The sequence below is a fragment of the Symphalangus syndactylus genome, chromosome 14 (assembly GCF_028878055.3).
Source record: "Symphalangus syndactylus isolate Jambi chromosome 14, NHGRI_mSymSyn1-v2.1_pri, whole genome shotgun sequence".
In the NCBI taxonomy this organism is placed as follows: Eukaryota; Metazoa; Chordata; class Mammalia; order Primates; family Hylobatidae; genus Symphalangus; species Symphalangus syndactylus.
The window spans coordinates 52,460,512-52,482,324 of record NC_072436.2 but is presented as its reverse complement, the minus strand read 5'-3'; the positions used below and the strand labels follow the sequence as shown (position 1 = coordinate 52,482,324).

General features: G+C 43.5%; 1 protein-coding gene across 8 annotated transcripts in view; it reads right to left on the bottom strand.

Moving 5' to 3' along the window:
* AFF3 (ALF transcription elongation factor 3) overlaps positions 1–21,813 on the bottom strand; it is a 606,392-nt gene that overhangs the window by 54,982 nt on the left and 529,597 nt on the right. For all 8 annotated transcript variants that reach the window (XM_063617614.1, XM_055243815.2, XM_063617612.1 and 5 more), the window contains one exon: positions 490–676. In XM_063617614.1, the coding sequence (XP_063473684.1) occupies positions 490–676 (187 nt within the window). The remainder of the gene's footprint in view (positions 1–489; positions 677–21,813) is intronic.

Sequence of the window (21,813 nt, the reverse complement as noted above, 5' to 3'; positions counted from 1 at the left end):
ATTAATATTTATAGCCCTTGTTCTTCTGATCCGTGACAAACCACAAAAAGGTAAGAATCTGACCATGCCCAATCCATAAAACCCCTTTCCCTGTGATTTACGGGTGGTCACACTTCCCAGGTGGTGAGTGGCCCTATCCAGCGACTGCCCTGGCTGACCCCGAGGGAGACCTGAGCCATAGGTTATTTCCTGTCAGTGATGTTTATAGCATACTTGGAAATTTCCGGAAGTCAAGAGAGAATTTGTGGGCAATGAAACTTGATGTTTCTGTACTTGAAAGGAAGCTGTGTAATTAGGAGACTGTGAGGAGGGGACAGCGTGGGGAAAATGTGGAGCGCGAAACCCATAGCCTCCTCCTGTCCATCACCTGGCTTGGGGTCTGCAGGAGGGAGGAGACCTGCAGCAGTGTGACAGTGACAATGCCCAGACTTGCTATCTTCATAGAGACAGAAGTAGGCAGAGGAGAGGCCTGAGCCAGGCAGTGCTTACCTCGGGGCTGGAGAAGTGGGGGGGCTTGCTGCCCTCACTCTCGCTGGAGCTGCTCTCGGTCTCCGAGTCAGATCCGGAGCTGCTCTCTGAGTCGCTGGAGGAGCTGCTGCTGCCGCTGCTGCTGCTGCTGCTGCTGCCCTTGCTGGAAGGCACCGAGGTTCTGCAGTTGGGCTGCTGGACCACGGCGCTGCCAGCACGCGAGGCCCCCGGGAAGGAGAGGGAAGGAAAGCCAAGTGAGCAAACAGGAAAACACCACCAAGCTGTCATGCACCCCAAAGAGGGAGGAGGCACGCAGCCTACACATCTGTCAACCATGACCTGGAACTCAAAGAGTGGGCGTCGAGGTCAAAGTCATCCTAAAGGTTAAAGCAACTCATATACAGAAATAAAATCGGGAGTGAAGTTGGTGCCCCTTGGTAGTCGGGCACTGGTTATTCGTGTGGCCATTTTGGAAGGGAAGGTGGTATAACATCCAAATGGCTGTTTCTATTTTGCTGCTGTTCTGGGAATGGCTTTTCAAATGCATCCCCAAATCCAATCATCTACAAAAATGGAAGAAAATCCAAAAAGCTTGAACTATTTTGCAAAGCATGAAAATGACTGCTTTATTTTTGCCCTAGAGGAAAATGCAGCATGATGGCAGGGATTAGGCAGAGGGCTATCAGGAAGCACACGGCGTTCTGCTCTGAGCTTTCATGGCCTGCCGGAAGGTTCCAGAGACCAAGGGACTGTCCAAGTTCATGTCTTGCTTCCTCCCTTTTCCCACCTGTAGTTGAGTGCTGTAGCGATTACAGGTGCTGGGATGTTGTTATAAACTGTAACCTTCCTTTGAGCCCTTTCCTAGAGAACTGAAGATCCCTCACTGACACACTTTCATATATTCTGGACTTTAAAATTCAATCCCGGTGCTGTGGCTTACAGGAACTGCATTTCACATTTATACTTGATGTTTATATCCATGCTGAAATTTGCCAGAAAGTCATTACATACTCTAAGATAACAAGAAAAATTGACTGATGCTTTCCAATAGTAATTAATTAACCATAAAAATTCAAATAGCATACATCCACCCAGAAAGTGTTTGAGCAAAAAAGAAAATTTCAGTACTCACATAATATTCAACATCTTCAAAGTCCTTTATTAACAAAATTGAAACACACCATAATGTGTTCTTTTGAGGTCAAGCTCTAAATACCAAAAATGCCGGTCACTCTTGTATGTTGAGTCAGCAAACTGCTTCCAACTGTGACCAGTGCTTCTATAGGACTGAGCATCAGTGAAGGCCAGGGGCCAGGGAGATTATGGCGGTTTTACGGTCTCAAGTGCAAAGCAGCCTGGACATGGTAAAGGACTCCTTTCACCCATCCCTTAAATCTTTGATATGTGCTTTGCCCAAAGAGGACTTTCATAAATCCTGGGTATGGGGTTGGGGATGGAGGTAATACTCATTGGAGCTTTGTTTCTATAAAAACCACCAGACAAGAAACTATCTTGGAGGAGATCTAAAAATAAAAGCACCTCTTGGAACGGCAGGGTTAGGGGAACCAGAGTTTGAACATAACTTTCCCTAGTGGGGTTTTCATTTCTTCCACCAATGTCATGGTCCATACTGATTGTCTGACAAAATTCTTCAGCATCAGACAACATCTGCACGTTCATGCCTTGCTTGAGCTGCAGCGATTTCTTTTCCAGCCTGTTATTTGTGTCCAGAATTGAGTGAGGAATCCTGGATCTTAAGATAGAGTAGGGCAAGGGACAGTTAGAGCTCAGGGGCTATAATATTTCTTTCCTTCCTTATGAACAAAAATCTGTCTTTCCTGTTGGCTGAATCGAGATGGTTACTATCAATAGAATCATAAAAAGAGATGATTGAATTCTGACTGAACCTGAACATCTGGGATCCATGTTAATAGTTTGTAGAACCTGACAGAAACGAGCAATGGGGAAGGATTCCCTATTTAATAAATGGTGCTGGGAGAACTAGCTAGCCATATGCAGAAGACTGACACTGGACCCCTTCCTTACACCATATACAAAAATCAACTCAAGATAGATTAAAGACTTAAATTTACAAACTAAAACTATAAAACCCTTGGAAGACAACCTAGGCAATACCATTCAGGACACATGAATGGGCAAAGATTTCATGACAAAGATGTCAAAAGCAATTGCAACAAAAGCAAAAATCGACAAATGACATCTAATTAAACTAAAGAGTTTCTGCAAAGCAAAAGAAACTATCAACAGAGTAAACAGACAACCTACAGAATGGGAGAAAATTTTTGCAAACTATGCATTTGACAAAGCTCTAATATCCAGTGTTTATAAGGAACTTAAACAAATTTACAAGAAAAAACAACCCCATTAAAAAGTGGGAAAAGGACACGAACAAACACTTTTCAAAAGAAGACATACACGTGGCCAAAAAGCATATGGAAAAAATCTCAATATGACTGCTCATCAGAGAAATGCAAATCAAAACTACACTGAGATACCATCTCACACCAGTCAGATTGGCTATTACGTAAAAGTCCAAAAATAATAGGTGTTGGCGAGGTTGTGGAGAAAAAGGAACCCTTATACACTGCTGGTAGAAGTGTAAATTAGTTCAACCATTGTGGAAGACAGTGTGGTGATTCCTCAAAGACCTAAAGATAGAAATATCACTCAACCCAGCAATCCCATTACTGGGTATAAACCCAAAGGAATATAGATCATTCTATCATAAAGACACATGCACACGTATGTTCACTGCAACACTATTCACAATAGCAAAAACACAGAATTAACTCAAATGCCAATCAATGACAGACTGCATAAAGAAAATGTGGTACACATATACCATGAAATACAATGCAACCATTAAAAAAAAAAAAAAAGTTTGGCTGGGCGTGGTGGCTCAAGCCTGTAATCCCAGCACTTTGGGAGGCCGAGGCGGGTGGATCACGTGGTCAGGAGATCGAGACCATCTGGGCTAACACGGTGAAACCCCGTCTCTACTAAAAAATACAGAAAAATTAGCTGGGCGTGGTGGTGGGCGCCTGTAGTCCCAGCTACTCGGGAGGCTGAGACAGGAGAATGGCGTGAACCCGGGAGGCGGAGCTTGCAGTGAGCCGAGATAGCGCCACTGCACTCCAGCCTGGGCGACAGAGCGAGACACTGTCTCAAAAAAAAAAAAAAAAAAGATTATGTCCTTTGCAGGGACATGGATGGAGCTGGAGGCCATTATCCTTACCAAACTAACGCAGGAACAGAAAACCAAATACCACGTGTTCTCACTTATAAGTGGGAGTTACATGATGAGAATGCATGGACACTGAGAAGGGAACCACACACACTGGGGCCTATTGGAGGGTGGAGGATGGGAGGAGGGAGAGGGTCAGGAAAAACAACTAATAGGCTACAGGCTTAATACCTGAGTGATGAAATAATCTGTACAACAAACCCCCATGACACACGTTTACCTATGGAACAAACCTGCACATCCTACACATGTGCCCCTTAACTTAAAAAAATAGTTTTTTGGTAGGTCCCAAAACACCCAAAACACTGGGGGAAACACACAAAAATAAACAAAAAAGCAAAATAACACATGGCTCAAAAGCTTCCTTGTTAGAAGGATGGGGTTGGGGGACATAGATGTGGAGGAAAGATACGTGTTTCTCTGTCACCCTCTGGAGTGACATCTGCCAAAGATTAGCAAATGAAGATGAATAAAGAACATTCTGACTGGTGATCAAAGCCATTGGACATCATAGAAAACCAATCAGTACATTCTATCTGCTTTCACTCAACAAAAAACATACGATGCTGGTTCTGTATGCTCTGGGCTTTGTGTGTACAGCAGAGGCAGCAAAGCGTGTGGGATTCCTTGTGGCTTGCACACAAAGTGACTGTCTTTGAAAAGGGGCACTTTAATTTCTGGGAAAGCACCCATTCAACAGTTACCATGCTGCCTGCCTTTAATGGCTGCGGCCCTGAAGTGATGAGGCACACTAGCCCAAGGAGGCAGCATCTCCGATCTGAATTATATTGGCAGAAAAACCTTATACTTTAATGTTTTCCTTTCTTAAATTATGAAATTCACTTAAAATGACAGTTTTACTGGCCTATTATTTGTTTTTAAAACAGCTGAGAGAGCCAAGAGTTTAGGTTTTTCTTCATACTTTACTTGTAAGGGTTGTGAAATTTATGATGTCTGGATTAAATATATTCATGTTTCAATGGTCCCGGTAGAGCATGTATTATATCTAGAAACAATCATAGCAAAGATGGGGGCAGACTTTCCTGGAGGGGCGCTGGTAGCTCCAGTTGTGGGATCAAGATCACTCTCCCCACTTCCACAAAGGCAGCTCCTCTAACCCATCCTTGCATGGGGCCTTGGGGTCAGCTGACCATTCTGGCCTCAGTGTAGTGACTGCTCCCACCATAGGTGCTTGCAGCTGCTTTACCCATCGTGGGGCAGCTGCGGCAGTGAGGGTGGCAGAGCCAAGATGAGGAAGCCAGGAATGGCCTTCCTTGCAGATGAGTACTAGTGAAAGGATGGACTCGGCTAAGCCACATATACACACATATACATACGTCTACAGAATTTGTTGCTGCCCAGGCTGGAGTGCAGTAGTGATCATAGCTCACTGCAGCCTCAAACTCCTGGGCTCAAGCAATCGTCCCTCCTCAGCCTCCGAAGTAGTTGGAACTACCAGCATGTACCACCACACCCGGCTAATTTTTGTAATTTTTTTTTTATAAAGACAGGATCTTTCTATGTTGTCTAGGCTAGTCTTGAACTCCTGGCTTCAAGCAATCCTTCCACCTCAGCCTCCCAAAGTGCTGGGATTACAGGTATGAGCCACTGCACCTGGCCTAGGCTTTATATATTTAAAATTGCAAACCGAAAATTTTGGTGTGCCGACTGGTTGTCATGTTTACATACCAAAGATGCTTAAAAAAATTAACTTAAGCCTGGGCAGCATAGTGAGACCCTGTCTCTACCAAAAACCCCCAAAAAAACAAATCAGCTGGGTGTGCTGGCATGTGCCTGTGGTCCCAGCTACTCAGGAGGATTACTTGAGCCTGGGAGGTCGAGGCTGCAGTAAACCATGATTGTGCCACTGCACCCCAGTCTGGGTGACAGCAAGGCCCTGTCAAAAAAAAAAAATATTACAGTAGATTTTTTCCTGAAATGATAACATGGATTGGTTGACATGATGACACAAGCTTGGACAATTTTTAGCATGCTACCTACCAAGTTCTTGGACCCAGTGCCATCTCATGAACATGGTGCCATTTGACAGCAGCCATAAAACATTATTGAGATCATGGAATAAAAGTCTTTGTGTCACCAAAGCTCAGCACAGTGCCTGGCACATAATAGGTGTTCATGTGTGATTACTAAATGAGAAAGTAAAGAGAAAAAACCCATCACTGGGTTAATGAGTTTTTTTTTAAAAAGAGATTGAATCTTTCGAAAAGGTTATAATGTCACCTTTCCAATTAAAAAATATTTAAGAGTACTTCAGGCCGGGCACGGTGGCTCACGCCTGTAATCCCAGCACTTTGGGACGCTGAGGCGGGAGGATCACGAAGTCAGGAGATAGAGAACATTCTGGCTAACACGGTGAAACCCCATCTCTACTAAAAATACAAAAAATTAGCCGGGCGTAGTGGCGGGCGCCTGTAGTCCCAGCTACTCAGGAGGCTGAGGCAGGAGAGTGGCATGAACCCAGGAGGCGGAGCTTGCAGTGAGCCGAGACTGCGCCACTGCACTCCAGCCTGGGCGACAGAGCAAGACTCCATCTCACAAAAAGAAAAAAAAAAAAAAAAAAAAGGGTACTTCAGCAACCTTTAAGACAGACTTCTTCCTTTCTGAGAATATTTCTTTAAATGTACTCTAAGTTTCATCTGCTATAATTTAAGCACAGTTCCCTCTTGGGTGGTTTGTTTACTTTTTGCATTTTGATTTCATGAAATGTTTGGCTGGTTTTGTGAGTGGTCAGAGCCAAATACACCTTTGAGAGAGGTCCAGCTTTCTCTAAATTATCTGCTTGGTGTGTTTCTTCCTATGGCTGTGATGACACCTTCCTTTTGGAATCTGGCCTTGGCTAAGTCTGAATGCAGATCATAAAAGAAAAGACCTGGAAGCTGGGCGCAGTGGCTCACGCCTGTAATCCCAGCACTTTGGAAGGCTGAGGCGGGCAGATCACCAGGTCAAGAGTTTGAGACCAGCCTGGCCAACATAGTAAAACCCCGTCTCTACTAAAAACACAAAAAACTAGCTGGGTGTGGTGGTGGGCGCCCGTAATCCCAGCAACTTGGGAGGCTGAGGCAGGAGATTGCTTGAACCTGGGAGGCACAGGTTACAGTGAGCCGAGATTGTGCCACTGCACTCTAGCCCGGGCGACAATGTGAGACTCTGTCTCAAAAAAAAAAAAAAAAAAAAAAAGACCTGGAACCAAAATGACAAAATCTTGGATCTCACAGTCAAGGGTGCTCCTGCCTGCCAAGTGTATTGTGGGGCCTGAATACATATCCAAAATTGTCCACACACTTTTAACTGACAAGTAACTTGGAGAGAGGCTCTCTGCCTGGTTGGTCCTGTGTGGACAGCTGTGGTGCCCACATCGTACCACACATGCTGTGGGCACTCCACTGGGATTGACTGAATAATAATGTTTGCTCCTCCTCATTCAACACTCTGTGAGAACACATGCTTGATACCCAAACCGTAACCAGTGTCCTGGCAACAGTATTCCTTTATTAATAGCATCACTATTGATATTAATTCATCTAAAACCATACCACATGATAAGTAAAAAAAAAGCAGGGTTGAGGAGGTTTGCTATTGCTGAGAATTATCATCCAAAAAAAAAACCCAACTGGCAGGACTGTTGCTTCTATCCTGAAATGTAATTGTTTGTTCTGCAACACTTCCAAGAATGATTTCTCTATAAAACTTGGCCTTTGAAGCTCTTCAAGGTCTGGTCTCAATCAGATTTCCAGCTTCACCTCAATGGGTCTATCCCTAAACCTTGGCAATAATACATTTCTCAGCATCTGGACAGGCTGGGTCTGTTTCAAGCAGGTGCCCTTGCATATGCTATTTTCTGTGCCAGAAAGTCCTTTCTCTCTTTTTCCTTTGAGCTACTGTTACCTCCTACTCCTTCTGCAGGACTGAGTGGCTATGTTTCCCTACTCTGTAAAGGTTTTCCCAGCTCCCCCAGGCATCAATGATGTTTCCTCCCCCGAGTCCCTCTAGCACACTGCCCACTTCTCTATTGCAGCCCTTACCACGTTAAGGACTGGAATCATCTAATTTATCCGTGCAATGTATTTTTTTCTGTTCCCTTGGGAGTATGTAGGAGTTTTTAAAACTGGTAATTTTAGAATGCTATCATTTACATATGTATCAGGTTGAAAATTGAGAACCCACAGGGGCCACGCAAGTAGCATCCATGAGTGAAGTGTTCAGGTATAAGCAAAACAAATGTGTAACATTATAAATGGCAGTAGACCCTCAGCTCCCCAGTCAGGGGGGAAGGAACCAAACTGGAGAATCCCACTAGGTCAAATGCTGCTTCTCCAGGCCAGCCTGTCTCTGTACCTGGAAACAAGAGCTCATTATTACCAAATCTTTTGATTTTTTCACATCAAGCCCCAAATCCTTATGTTTATATCAAATCTCCGATTTTAAAATGCTGGTAACTAATTTGAAAAGTTTTAACAATGAAAAGTTTCATTGTGTTTTAGCAATGAAACACATCTGTGGGTAAGAAGAGGCCTGTGGGGCACCATTCTGAGACCTCTGATCTATGTCCCATTATTACACGTTTTGAGATGGCTCAATATAAAATAGAAAAATATAGAGACCACAACCAGGAGAAGTTTTACCCACTCAGGAATTTAGACTAGCAGGGCCAGGGACAAACAAGGGGTGAACCAAATACTCTCACTTCCTCAGGCCACCTTTTTTTTCTTCATGTGAAAGCAAGTTTATTAAGAAAGGAAAGGAATAAAAGAATGGCTACTCCATAGACAGAGCAGTTACCAAACACCATTTTGTATTTTTTTCTTTATTTTTTTAACCTTAGGATTTTATTTTTTTTTTAATTTTTTATTTCCATAGGTTTTGGGGGGGAACAGGTGGCATTTGGTTACATGAATAAGTTCTTTAGCATTGATTTATGAGATTTTGGTGCACCCATCACCCTAGCAGTATACACTGAGCCCAATTTGTAGTCTTTGATCCCTCACTCTCCTCCCACTTTTCCCCCAATTCCCCAAAGTCCACTGTATCATTCTTATGCCTTTGCATCCTCATAGCTTAGCTCCCACTTAGGAGTGAGAACAGATGACGTTTGATTTTCCATTCCTGAGTCTTCACTTAGAATAATAGTTTCCAGACCCATCCAGGTTGCTGCAAATGCCATTAATTCATTCCTTTTCATGACTGAATAGTATTCCATGGTATATATATATATATATATATATACACACACACCACATTTTCTTTATTCACTTGTTGATTGATGGATCAGTCCACTTATTTAAAAAATTCTATTTTGAAATAAATACAGATTCACTGGAAGTTGCAAGAAAAATAGTACAGAGATTGTTCATGTGCCCCTCACCCAGTTACTCTCAAGGTTAAATCTTATGTAATTATAGTACAATATCAAAACCAGAAAACTGACAATGGCACAATACATAGTTCCTTGTAATTTTATCACATGTAGAGATTGTCAGGCCTCTGAGCCCAAGCCTGCACGGATACATCTAGATGGCCTGAGGCAATCATAAACTACAAAAGAAATGAAACAGCCAGCTCCTGTCTTAACTGATTGATCAACCTTACAACATTCCATGATGACTTGTTCCTGCCCTGCCCCAACTGATTGATCGATCGACCTCGTGACATTCTTCTTCTGGACAATGAGTCCTATCATCTCCCCACCATGCACCTTGTGACCCCTCCTCTGCTGACAACAGATAACCACCTTTGACTGTAACTTTCCACTGCTTACCAGCCTTGTTTTCAAATTAGTCACACAAAGCCTGTTGGTGGTCTCTTCACATGGATGCACTCGACATAGATTCATGTAACCACCACTGCAATTAAAATACAGAACCATCCCATCACCATAAAGATCTCCCTCATGACACCCTTTTAGGATCATTCATGCTGACCTCTGCCCTCTACCATTCCTAGTCTCTGGTGACCACTCATCTGTTTTCTGTCTGTAAAATGCTGTCATTTTGAGAATGTTATAGAAATAGAATCACACAGTTATGTGTTCTTTTTTTAAACTAAATTATTGAGATACAATTTATTCATAGTAAGTATCCTTTGAGGTGGGCCTTTTTTCAGTCGACACAATGTCATGAGAGCCATCCACGTTTTTTAATATGTCCATAGCTTGTTTCTTTTTATTGCCGGGTAGGATTCCATGGTATGGACCTTTAAAGGTTCCTCTGTTTTTTAACCATTCACCCAATGAGGGGCATTCTGGCTGCTTCCAGTTTTGGACTGTTAAGAATAAGGCTGATATGAATATTTCTGTATAGGTTTTTATGTGGATGTAAATGTCCATTTCTCCGGGACACTGCTTCCGGGACTTTCAAATTTGTCTTTTGTCTTCAAAATTTGACTCTGATGAGTCTGGGCGGGGATTTCTTTGAGCTCATCTTGTTTGGGATTTGTTAGCTTCTTAAGTCTGTAGGTTTATGTCTTTTGTAAAATTTGGCATTTTTAAAGCCATTATGAGTTTGAATACTTTCTGGATAATTTCCACCCTCAGTCTTTCTCTTGTCCTTCTGGAACTCTGATGACACCCATGTAAGATCTTTTCTTACAGTCCTGCAGGTCCCTGGGGCTCTGTCCTTCCCTACCCCCCAGTCTGTTTATTCTCTGTTGTTCCTATCAGGCAATTTCTCTTGTTCCATCTCCAAGTTCAGTAATCCTTCCCTCTATTCTCTTCATTCTGCAGTTGAGCTCATCCATTGAGTTTTTCAAATTTTGGTTATTGAATTTTTCAGTTCTAAAATTTCTATTTGCCTTTTCCTTGTATTTTCTTTATTATTGTGGTGAGACCCTCTACTTTTTCAGTTGTCTCAAGCTTGTTTTTAATTGCTTACTGAAGCATTTTATGATGGCTGCTTTAAAATGCTTGTCAGATAATTACAACATCTGTGTTGGTCTCAGTATTAATATCTGTGGATTGTCTTTTCTCATTCAAGTTGAGATTTTCCAGGTTCTTGGTATGATGAGTGATTTTCCATTGTATTCTGAACATTTTTGGTATTATAATACTTTGATTTTTAAAAATTATTGCTTGTTTTTACAGGCCTCCACTAATGCCATGCTGGCAGGGGAGGGGAGGGTTGTCTCCCTACAGTTGTACAAAGGTGGAAGTTTAAGCTCCCCACTCAGGCTTTGCTGAGGGGATGGGGGCCACATTTTTTTTTTCCCATGGTGTTTGTCTGGAATAGGGTGGTTATTGTCTACAAGTTTTCCACAGTGGCTCACGCCTGTAATCCCAACACACCGGGGAGGCCAAGGCGGGTGGATCACTCGAGATCAGGAGTTCCAGACCAGCCTGGCCAACATGGTAAAACCCCGTCTCTACTAAAAATACAAAAATTAGCTGGGCATGGTGGTGCGCGCCTGTAATCCCAGCTACTCGGGAGGCTGAGGCAGGAGAATCGCTTGAACGCAAAAGCAGAGGTTGCAGTGAGCTGAGGTTGTATTACTGCACTCCAGCCTGGGCGACAGAGTGAGATATCTCAAAAAAAAAAAATTTATTCTTGCTAGGATATGCATTTCCTGACCCTTTCACTACAGATAACTGGCTTTCCTGTGGCTTCTGTCTGTGCCTGCTGCCAGGTTGCCAGCTTCTCCAGCATCCATTCTGTGCTATATAAGGAAAAAAGGAAACCCGGGGAAGTCACCACCATGTCTTTTCCTCAGGCCCGAAGGCCCAAGCTGATTTGCCTTCTCCCCGCCTTTCAGCCTTGTTATGTTTGTTTTATATGTAACATCCATGGAGTTTAGCTGTACTTAGCAGGAGGAAGAGGAAAAAGTGCATTAACATCTTGTCCCAGAACAGGCAACCACCCACTTGGTATTTAGCAAGTAGAAAGGAACCCTCTCTCAATACTTCCAACCTCCAGCTCTAGTTAATTATCTCAAAAGCTGATGAATGAAACAATTACAAAAGTCCCTGCTATAGTTCCTGCCCATTTTATCACCTAGTCAAATTAGGCATTAATTCATTCATTTAAAAACTGCTATTATGAGAATTAAGCTCAGATTTTACAAGGGTGTATACCAAACCTGAAAAGGACATGTTACCAAGAATGTACATTGCCTCGTGAGAAAAATGACTCAAATGAAATGAGCCTGTAAAAATGTGAAGGATAGAAAGTTGAGTGCTTTAAATGTTATGTTCCTAGTGAAACATTCTCTCAGTATATCTGTGAAGTAATGGGCTTTCCAGGATCCCAGTTAGCTGGGGACAGAGATGGATTGGAATATCTAAGTGCTGACTTTGCTTTTTCCCTGGGAGAGGATAGGGTTTTGCTGATACTGGGTTTTGCTCAAGATTGAGTTAGAGCCTCTTGGGGCACCTGGGATCTGAGCCGGTGCACGGCACACCTGTTCCAGCTCTGTGGGAGCACCTCTGCCTCAGTCATTCCCGTGATCTTGGCTAAATAAGCCGAGGACCTCATCTAAACTCACAGGGTGTGAGTGTGTGGTCTTTCCCTGACAGCGTGTGGGCTACAAAACAGCATGATCACAGTTATGTAAAAATATACACACAGAGGAAAAAAATGCTGGAAGGATATTCAAGTGTTAACTGTGGATATTTTTGGATGGTGGAATTATGGAGATTAAATGGTTTTTGAACTTTCTATATTTTCAAAATTTTCATTTTCTTTTCACCAATAAAACCCACGACACCATTTTCAAGTCTATGTGATTGTGGAAAATGACTATTCATGTATTACTGAATGTAGCTTGCTAGCATTTTATTTAGGAGTTTAGAGGGTTGATATTCACAGGGGAACTTAATATTTACATTTACATATTTTACATTTTGGGGGAGACTTTTGGCAGGTTTTGTATCATGATGGTTTTAGCTTAAAAGTATAAATTGGATAGTGTTTTACCTTTTCATAGTGTTCTGGGAAATGTTAAGTAATATGAAAGTTATCTGTTCCTTGAAAGTTTAAAATAATTTGTCACCAATAAAACCATCTAATCTCAGAACCTTTTAGAATGGCAATTCTTTGATATCTTTCACAATTTATTATTTGGTTATTGGCCATTAATTCTTTGTCAATTTTTAAATTTTTTTCCCAAAAGATCCTATTTAATTTATATTTTCAACTTTATTACCACAAGTTATATAATATTCTCTTATAATAAAAGCATGGTATCTATTATATTACTTCTTTTTACATTTTTCCTCTTTCTTGTTTCTTCATTATATTTGCCAAAAATTTTCTATTTTCAACGAAACAGCTTTTGATTGATATACCATAATAACTCTAGTATTTTCTGGCTTTGCTGCTACATTTTCATGTTTATTTATAATACTTTTACAAACTCCTTGAGTTGAATGCTTGTTTCAGCTATGTTTACTCTTCCTTAATAATAGCAGCCTTTGCGACTATCATTCTGCCTCTGGGTATACCCATGGTTGCAGGCGATCATCCTTGTTATGTTCTGTTTTTATTTTCCTTACTTTCTAAATAGATCATTGAAGTAGTTTTTAAGTCTTGTTTGATCAAATAGTCATTTAGAAGAATGCTTTTCAATACCTGATGACATTTCAGTGGGATAAACATTACACTTAGGTCCAAAAATAAACAGGATGGGAATGTGTGGAAACCTCAGTGGTCAGCAGCATCAGCCTGGGGCAGGAACCTTAGAGCTGTTTTGAGCCGATTTGGAAAAGGTGAGAGGAGGGACAGGCAGCACAGCTCATTAACTCTGAACCAGGAGTGGGATGGGAGTAGGGAATGGCCTGGGGAAGGGATTAGGCCATAAAGAAGACTTATGCACCACTGTGATATCCCAAAGGGCCCTGAAACCTTCTATTGGCCTTAGGGAACAATAAAAGTCAACAGAACCTGCCACATTTAGCAGAAGGGAAACTCAGTAATATAGGAGGTCCATAAACTTGGACATAAATTAAGTCTCATATTTCACTGCTGATGCTATTGTAGCATCTGGAACTCTTTCAGCTACAAACCAAAGAATTCAAAGATCCTCCTGACCAGTCCATTAGGCCATTTACACAGACATATCAGGGAGTGAGGTGCTGAGGCCCAACTTCCAATTTAAGAAGAGTGTTGAGACACAAGGCTTGATCCCCAATTTGAGATACCAGAGAGCACAGATGTCACCTTGTGGGGTCCTAGTTACTTCCATAAAATGTCATAGATGACAATAAGCCATTAGTTCTTAATCAGCTGCCAGATCCTCTGCTCTCTTGCTTAGAGGGGCGCCGTGGCTTGTGGAATCTGTTCTAACACTCAAAACATTTCTTAGTTTGGAATTCCTGAGTTTATAGCATCACTACCTGACTACTGACATTTGCTAAGAAATACAATTTCTTTTGTTCAGGGTTCAGCCCTGCTTTTGGATTTATCAGCTTTTCTTTTTCAGATGGGTGAAGAACGTTTTCTTGTAGATGAACCAAGACAAAAAAGCTATTGCTTGGAGCTCGGGGTCATATTGGGAACCAAGTTTTACTTTCCGTTGAATAAAGACCTACGTGTGTCCCCACCAAAGAGAAAGGCATTTCACAAATAAAGAAAAAATACAATAATGTACAGACATTCATTGGTTCCCAAATATTCCTGGGCTTACTGATAGTTTTTCAGACTATAATATAATAATATATTTATTTAATACTAAAAGTTCATCGGAGAACAGTTTCTATACAGTCATCTTCTCTGGGCCCAGGGCTTTGAATGGGGCAGAGCCCTCTAGCCTGTCCTTCAGCTGGAAGTGTTCTTGGAGATCTGTACATGTCACTGGGCAGCATGGAAATGGCTGCGGATCTTTTTATGTACGAACATGAATTAGGTTGGGAGTCCAGATGGCGGAGGGCCCTGGAGGACGCCAGGCTTGTCCCCTGTAAAAGGCTTCTCTGAAAGCCCTATGTTGGCTTGGCCAGGTCCCCTCTGCACCACACAGCTTGGCAAGACCAGTTTGCAGCTGCATTTCCCGCCTGTCCTGGGCACTGTTTGAGAGACTGTGACAAGCGGCAGCTGCCTTCTGGTGATACAACTCGCCTCCCCTCTTTCAGGCGGGTGGTACCACTAGAGACACTGAGTTGAAAAGCCCTTCTTGGCCCAGAGAGAACCTCAAGAAGGGAATTCAACATCCTTCTTCGACAGCTGGGATGGGAGCTGCCATGTGGCCTGGGCCCAGCCATGAAAAAGCTGAGAACATCCACTTGGACAATTCCTCCCCTGGCAGAGGGAGCTGAAAGCATGGATGGAGTGACGGCCATTTGGTGGGCATGTAGGAGCCAGGGTGCATGGGATGGGAGGCGCTGCCTCTTTGGAGGCTGAGCTGGCTGGCTGGCGGGTGGGATGGCCATGCCAGGGGTTGGGGGCCATTGCCCTCCAGCTGCCAAGAGTGAGCAGGCTGCCCCAGATGAGCGAATAACCTCAGCAGTGTTTCATCTGACCTGCTTGCAGGACACAGCTTCCTTATGCTTCCGACTTCCTCTGTGTGCTCTCCCTGCCACTGCAGCTGCTGGATGTGGGCAGGGAAGCTCCCACTCGATGGCTTTTCAGGCACCAGGTCTATGGGGAAATGCTGGGAGATTCTGGGCTACAAGAATTGCCTGGTACTCTGAGCTTCTTTCTAGCCTTGTCCTCAGGGGTTAGATTCCCAGGGACTGCTTATAGAGGTGAAATCATGTTGAGGGCACCTCTGTAAACCCATCTGCTTCCTACCTCAGTCCCGGAAGAGAGAGGCTCTACTGTGGGGAACACCTCTTTTACCCCAAGCAATGGGAGCGTTTTAAGGCAATACAACCCATTAGAGATCCCGCCACCCATGCACTTATTTATAATAGTCCTTCCATTTATTCACATATATTTTCAGTTCGAGGAGGCCTTTTGGATAGTGCGGCCTCAAACTGCCATCCTCATGGAAACTCCATAATCCATATGGCAGTAACACTGTACCAGAGCTCTTTGACTTAAAAAAAAAAAAACAGCTTTATTAAGATAAAATTTACATACCACCCATTTAAAGTATATAATTCAATGTATTTTAAATCTTCATAGGATTGTACAACTATCACCATGATCTAATTTTAAAACATTTTTTATCCTCACTTATCCTCCTTAAAAGAAAACAGCACTTTGGGAGGCTGAGGCAGGTGGATCACTTGAGATCAGGAGTTTGAGACCAGCTTGACCAATATGGTGAAACCCCGTCTCTACTAAAAATACAAAAAAATTAGCCGGGTGTGGTGGTGTGCACCTGTAGTCCCAGCTACTCACAGACAGGAGAATTGCTTGAACTCGGGAGGTGGAGGTGGCAGTGAGCCGAGATCGCGCCACTGCACTCCAGCCTGGGCGACAGAGTGAGACTCTGTTTAAAAAAAAAAAAAAGAAAAAGAAAAAGTAAAGAAACTGTGTACCCATCAGCAGTCAATTCCCATTCCTCCCACTCCAAGCTCCCCTTGCCCCCAGCCCTGAGCAAGCACTAATCTCCTTCCTGTAGCTATAAATTGGCCTATTCTAGACATTTCATAGACATGGAATGATGTAAGTATGTGGTCTTTTGTGACTGCTTCTTTGACTTAGCATAATGTTTTCAAGGGTCATCTACACTGTAGCATGTATCAGCACTTCGCTGCTTTTCCTGGTTGACTAATATTCCATTGCATGAATATACCACATTTTGTTTATCCTTTCATTAGCTGATGGACATCGGATTGTTTCCATTTTGGACTACTATGAATAATGCCACTATGAGCATTCATATCTAAGTTTTGTGTGAACATATGTTTCCATTTCTCTTGGGTATATACATAAAAGAGGAATTGCTGGGTCCTTTGCTAACTCTAAGTTTAATCTTTTGAGAACTGCAAGACTATTTTCCAAAGCAGTTGCACCACTTTGCATTCCCACCAGGAGTGCATAGGGTTCTAACTTCTCCACATGCTTGTCGGCAACTGTTATTGTCCATCTTTTTGATTCTGCCCATCATAGTGGGTGTGAAGTGGTGTCTCACTGTGGTTTTGATTTGGATTTTCCCAGAGGAAAATGATGTTGAGTATCTTTTCATGTGCTTGTTAGCCATTTGCATATTTTCTTTGGAGAATGTGTATTCAAATCCTTTGGCCTTTTAAAAACTTATAATTGGGTTATATTAATTTTTTATATATTCTGGATACAAGTTGTTTATCTGATATACACTGTGCAAGTACTTTCTCTCTGCCTGTGGTTTGTGTTTTTACTTCCTTGATGGTATCATTCATTACAACACAAACATTTCTAATTTTGCGGTAGTTCAGGTAACCTATATTTTTCTTTTGTCACTTGTCCTTACTTGACTCCGCTTAATAGTAACAGATGTTTAAATGTATAGGATTCTTTAACTGTTTTCAAGGCATTTTCTTTTCAAGTCCCACCTCTGAGCCTCACAACAAACCAAAGGAGTAGAAAAGTCAGCTACAGTTATGTCTACAGAAGGCAGAGCAGAGGGGTCCAGTGACTTACTCTAGGCTGCACATCAGGTTAATGGAGGAGAGAGGTTGAAGCCCAGATCTCGGGCTCCTAATACTACCCTGTGTTCTCTCAGGAGTGAAACTTTCCCAACAAGTGGGGATAAATTACCAGCCTTTCTGGCCCCAGTTGGACACATTAGGTCATTTTGCCCCGTGAGGCAGGATGGTGCATAGTCAGACAGACCCAGGTGGACATTTTACTGCCTCTGCTCACTGGCTATATGACCTTTGGGAAGTTACTTACCCTCTCTGAGCCTTGGCTACCTCATTGACATTAAAGAGGTAACAAAAGTGACAACCTCATAGTGTTGCTAGGTGGGTTAGATGAGAAAATGCTCATATCATTCTTTTTTTTTTGAGACAGAGTCTTGCTCTGTCACCCAGGCTGGAGTGCAGTGGCGCTATCTTGGCTCACTGCAAACTCTGCCTCCTGGGTTCGAACAATTCTCCTGCCTCAGCTTCCTGAGTAGCTGGGATTACAGGCACCCGCCACCATACCCAGCTAATTTTTGTATTTTTAGTAGAGACGGAGTTTTGCCATGTTGGCCAGGCTGGTCTCAAACTCCTGACCTCCGGTGATTCTGCCTGCCTTGGCCTCCCAAAGTGCTGGGATCACAGGTGTGAGCCACTGCACCCAGCCTCATAACATTCTTAACATAGTGCCTAGCAAATAGCAAGTGCTCAATTAATAGTTAATGTTATTCTTTTTTAGTAACTGTAATGCTTCTTCCAACATAGTAGCCTAACCAGTAAGAATTCTTCCAGTTTACCTGCATTATTAACTCACATTACCCATCTGGTCATTTTGCAGAATTATAAATGTTTTCTCAGGAAGGAATTGAAGTGATCAGCTAGTCCAACTCCCCAGAAAAGGGAAGTGGCGTGTACAAGATTGCACAGCAAGTGAGTTTTCCAATACGACCTCTCAGAAGTCTCCTTTTTTGTTTCCATAAACCTGGCTGCTTCAGTGCAAAGCTACAGATAGCTCTGATTCATTCATTCATTCATTCATTCATTCATTCATTCATTCAGAGACAGAGGCTTGCTATGTTGGCCATGGTTGTCCAGAAGTCCTGGCCTCAAACAGTCCTCCCAGCTTGGCCTCCCAAAATGCTCGGATTACACGTGTGAGCCACCGTGCCTGGCCCAGATAGCTCTGATTTTAAACAAGGTCAAAGAAAGCTCCCGAGAGAGACTGGAAGGACCCAGAGAGATGGCAGTGCCCAGATCTTAGTCTGGAATCACGTCTGGCTCCTGAAAACCCTCTTTCTAACCCAAACGCTTTCTGAACAAACCAATTCCATTTCTCTCCTGTGTTTAAAGCAAATAAAGTGAGCTCTGAATGTCAGCAGCATGTGGTGTTTAATTTGCATCTCACCAAGGAATACAAGACTTAAGGATGATGAGCGAAAAAGATTTTTATGGAAACCAAATTACAGCATCTGAGACACAGGCTTGTGGCCGTATCAGCTCAAGCTGTGATCTTGTTAGCTGTCATAAACCAAGCTGGGTTTGTTCCTTGGGTGAGGACTCTCAGGGCAAATGTGTAAAATATTACTCAGGTGTTTCTGCAGGGAGTGCTGTTCATCCTTTTCAAAGGCTGCATCACAGAGCACAGCTGATAGACTGTGTCTGGTGACAGGGAACAGGGACCACAATTAAAATGAGTGAAAACACAGTAAGAACATGCATGTCTCGCCATCAGATGCCCCTAAGGAGAGGCGTGCCCGGGATTGGGTAATTCTGAGGCTCAGGGGCCTCACCAAGGACTTGGGCTCTGTCTTTCCTCACTGCCACCCTTGGCTTGTCTTTAGGTGGATTTGCCTCACTCCTCTGACGGCTGCTGCAGTTCTCACACACAGATGACGGTGTCCAGAGAAAGGGATATTACTGTCCTGTGTCCCTTGCTAAGTAGATCACCCCTCACTGGCTTGAATGTCACCACATGCCCATGACTAAACCAGTTCCACAGCAAGGGTAATAAGGCAACAAATGCTAGCTTAGGCCAATTAACAGTCACCCCTTAGGATGGAGGATGACCAACCTCCCCTGAAGACCCTGGCCATTCAGAGTAGGGTGGCCCAAACAGGTTCTCTCTGTGAGGAAGTGATGGGTGACTGCTGAGCAGGCAATCAATGGTGTCTCCCTCATGCAGAAGGCTTGCTCCAGTAATGAGATCCTGGGTATTCCAGACAAACCAGATTAGCTAGAAATCTGCTCCAGACCAACAGGGCTGGCTTGGTGGGTCATCCCAACTGAGAGTCAGGGAGAGAGGCATTGGGCCTAGGAACCTGCACACCAGGGCTCTAGTCCCAGCTGTGCTGATAATCCCACTGTGGGTCTCAGTCTCCCCATCTATGAAGAGATTGGCTTGGACTAGATGATTTCTGCGGTCCCTGTCACTTCTAATACCGTTCGATAAATGTATACTTAATTAAAAAGAAAAAAACAGGCCAGGTGTGGTGACTCACACCTGTATTCCCAGCACTTCGGGAGGCCAGGTTGGGAGGATCACTTGGGGCCAGGAGTTCGAGACCAGAATGGGCAACATAGTGAGACCCCTGTTTCTGCAAAACCAAAAAAATTTGCCAGGGGTGGTGGTGCACACCTGTAGTCCTAACTACTCGGAGGCTGAGGTGGCAGGATCACTTGAGCCAAAGGAGTTAGAGGTTTCACTCAGCTGTGACTGCACTACTGCATTCCAGCCTGAGTGACATAGTGAGGACCTGTCTCCAAAAACAAACAAAAAACCCCAAAGACCCTCTGACACTTTGGATATTTGTCCCCTCCAAATCACATGGTGAAATCTGATCTGCATTGTTGGAGGTGGGGCCTAGTGGGAGGTGTTTGGGTCATGGGGGAGGATTGCTCATGAATGGCTTGGTGCCCTTCCCCAGGTAATGAGTGAGTTCTCACTTTATTAGTTTATGCAAGAGCTGGCTGTTTATAGGAGGCTGGTACCTCCTCCTCTTCTCCCTCTTCTTGTCATGTGACACACCTGCTTCCCCTTCACCTTCCACCACGAGTGAAAGCTTTCTGAGGCCTCATCAGACACAGATGCTGGTGCCATGCTTCCAGTACTGCCTGCAGAACCATGAGCCAAATAAATCTCTTTTCTTTATAAATTACCCAGCCTCAGGTATTCCTTTATAGCAATGCAAACAGATTAACACCATTTTTAAAATTACTATCCCTAGAGATGCCTAACCTGAATTTCCAACTAGAAGCTGTGTTAATTTCTATTTTAATTCTTTCTGTTCCTCCTATTTAGGCTGATGAGCAATGGCGAGGCCAAGAAAAGACCAGAGAACCCTGGAGCCAGAGTCACAGATGATTCACTCCTGCTAATCTTCAGTTCACTGTAACAAGCTGCCTGGGGTTTCCCCCCTAAATTCGCATACAGCATTGCTGTGTAACAGCTGAGCATGTGCCAAATTCCTGGCTTTGCTAACTCTAGGAGTCTAGGTAATTCTCATCATAACTAAGTCTGCTATGCTGTGCTGTGGGTAGAGATTTCTTGTCTTGCTGTGTATAAAGTGGCTTCAAGGGATCTGCCTGCGACCACGTCCACCCAGAGCATTTTGGATTTCAGGTTTAGGTGGGTGAGGATTTTTCTGCCATGAAGAATGGTCGGTGCTCCTTGCCTGTCACTGTTGCTCTGCAACCATATATGCCTGGTACTGTTCTGAGTGTGGTGGGGGCAGAAGGCACAAGGTTAATCATGTCCTTATAGTTGGAGGGCCTAGAATAATGTTTAAGAGAAAACAGGGTATGTCAAGTGCTCAATGCGGCCATAAAATTCCTAGTCCTAATTCTTAGTTCTAAGACTTGAGAGGCCAGGGGGAAGAACAAGGAGTAGAGTTTCCAGGCAGGAATTCTTGGAGGAAGTGGGGCCTGAAACACTGAGTAGGATTTGCTAGGAAAAGAGAGAAGGGGGCAAGCTCCAGGCAAAGCGGGTGGAATAACAGGAGGCTGGGATTTGCAGGGCGGGTTGTGTGGGGGAAGCTGAAATAGATGCAGGCCATGGGGAGGAACCATTTATCCTTCCCTCAATTTTATAGCATCCAGCACCAGGCAGCCCTTCTATTTAGATATATAGGTGATAAGGAAGAGAGCTGAAAAAACAGACTGGGATTGCCTGGTTTCCTATAGGGTGTGAAGCTGAAATTCTATGAGCAAATCTATATAATTTAAATAAGACTATACCAACTAGGACGTGCTGAGAACAATACAGGACCAGGGGTCTCCAGCCCCACTTTGGTAGAGTCACTGCTGGAGTAGAGGGAAAATGAGTCCAGGGTGGGTGCGTTCTCCTCCAACCACGGCAACTCATTCTGAATGCACTGCAGAGGCTGTGCCCCCAGAGGACTCTCAGGGAGGTGTCCTGATTGAAAATGGCTCCCACGTGCAGATGCTGAGAATGAGACCAACCCATGAGAGGCAAATTACCACAAACACATTTTATTCAAGGGAAGGAATGTCAAAGCCAGGCCTTTGTTTCTTTAAGGTTTGCTGAAAATAGAAAGGTTGTTTTATGGGCAGGCTGAGCAAAGAGAGAGAAGGC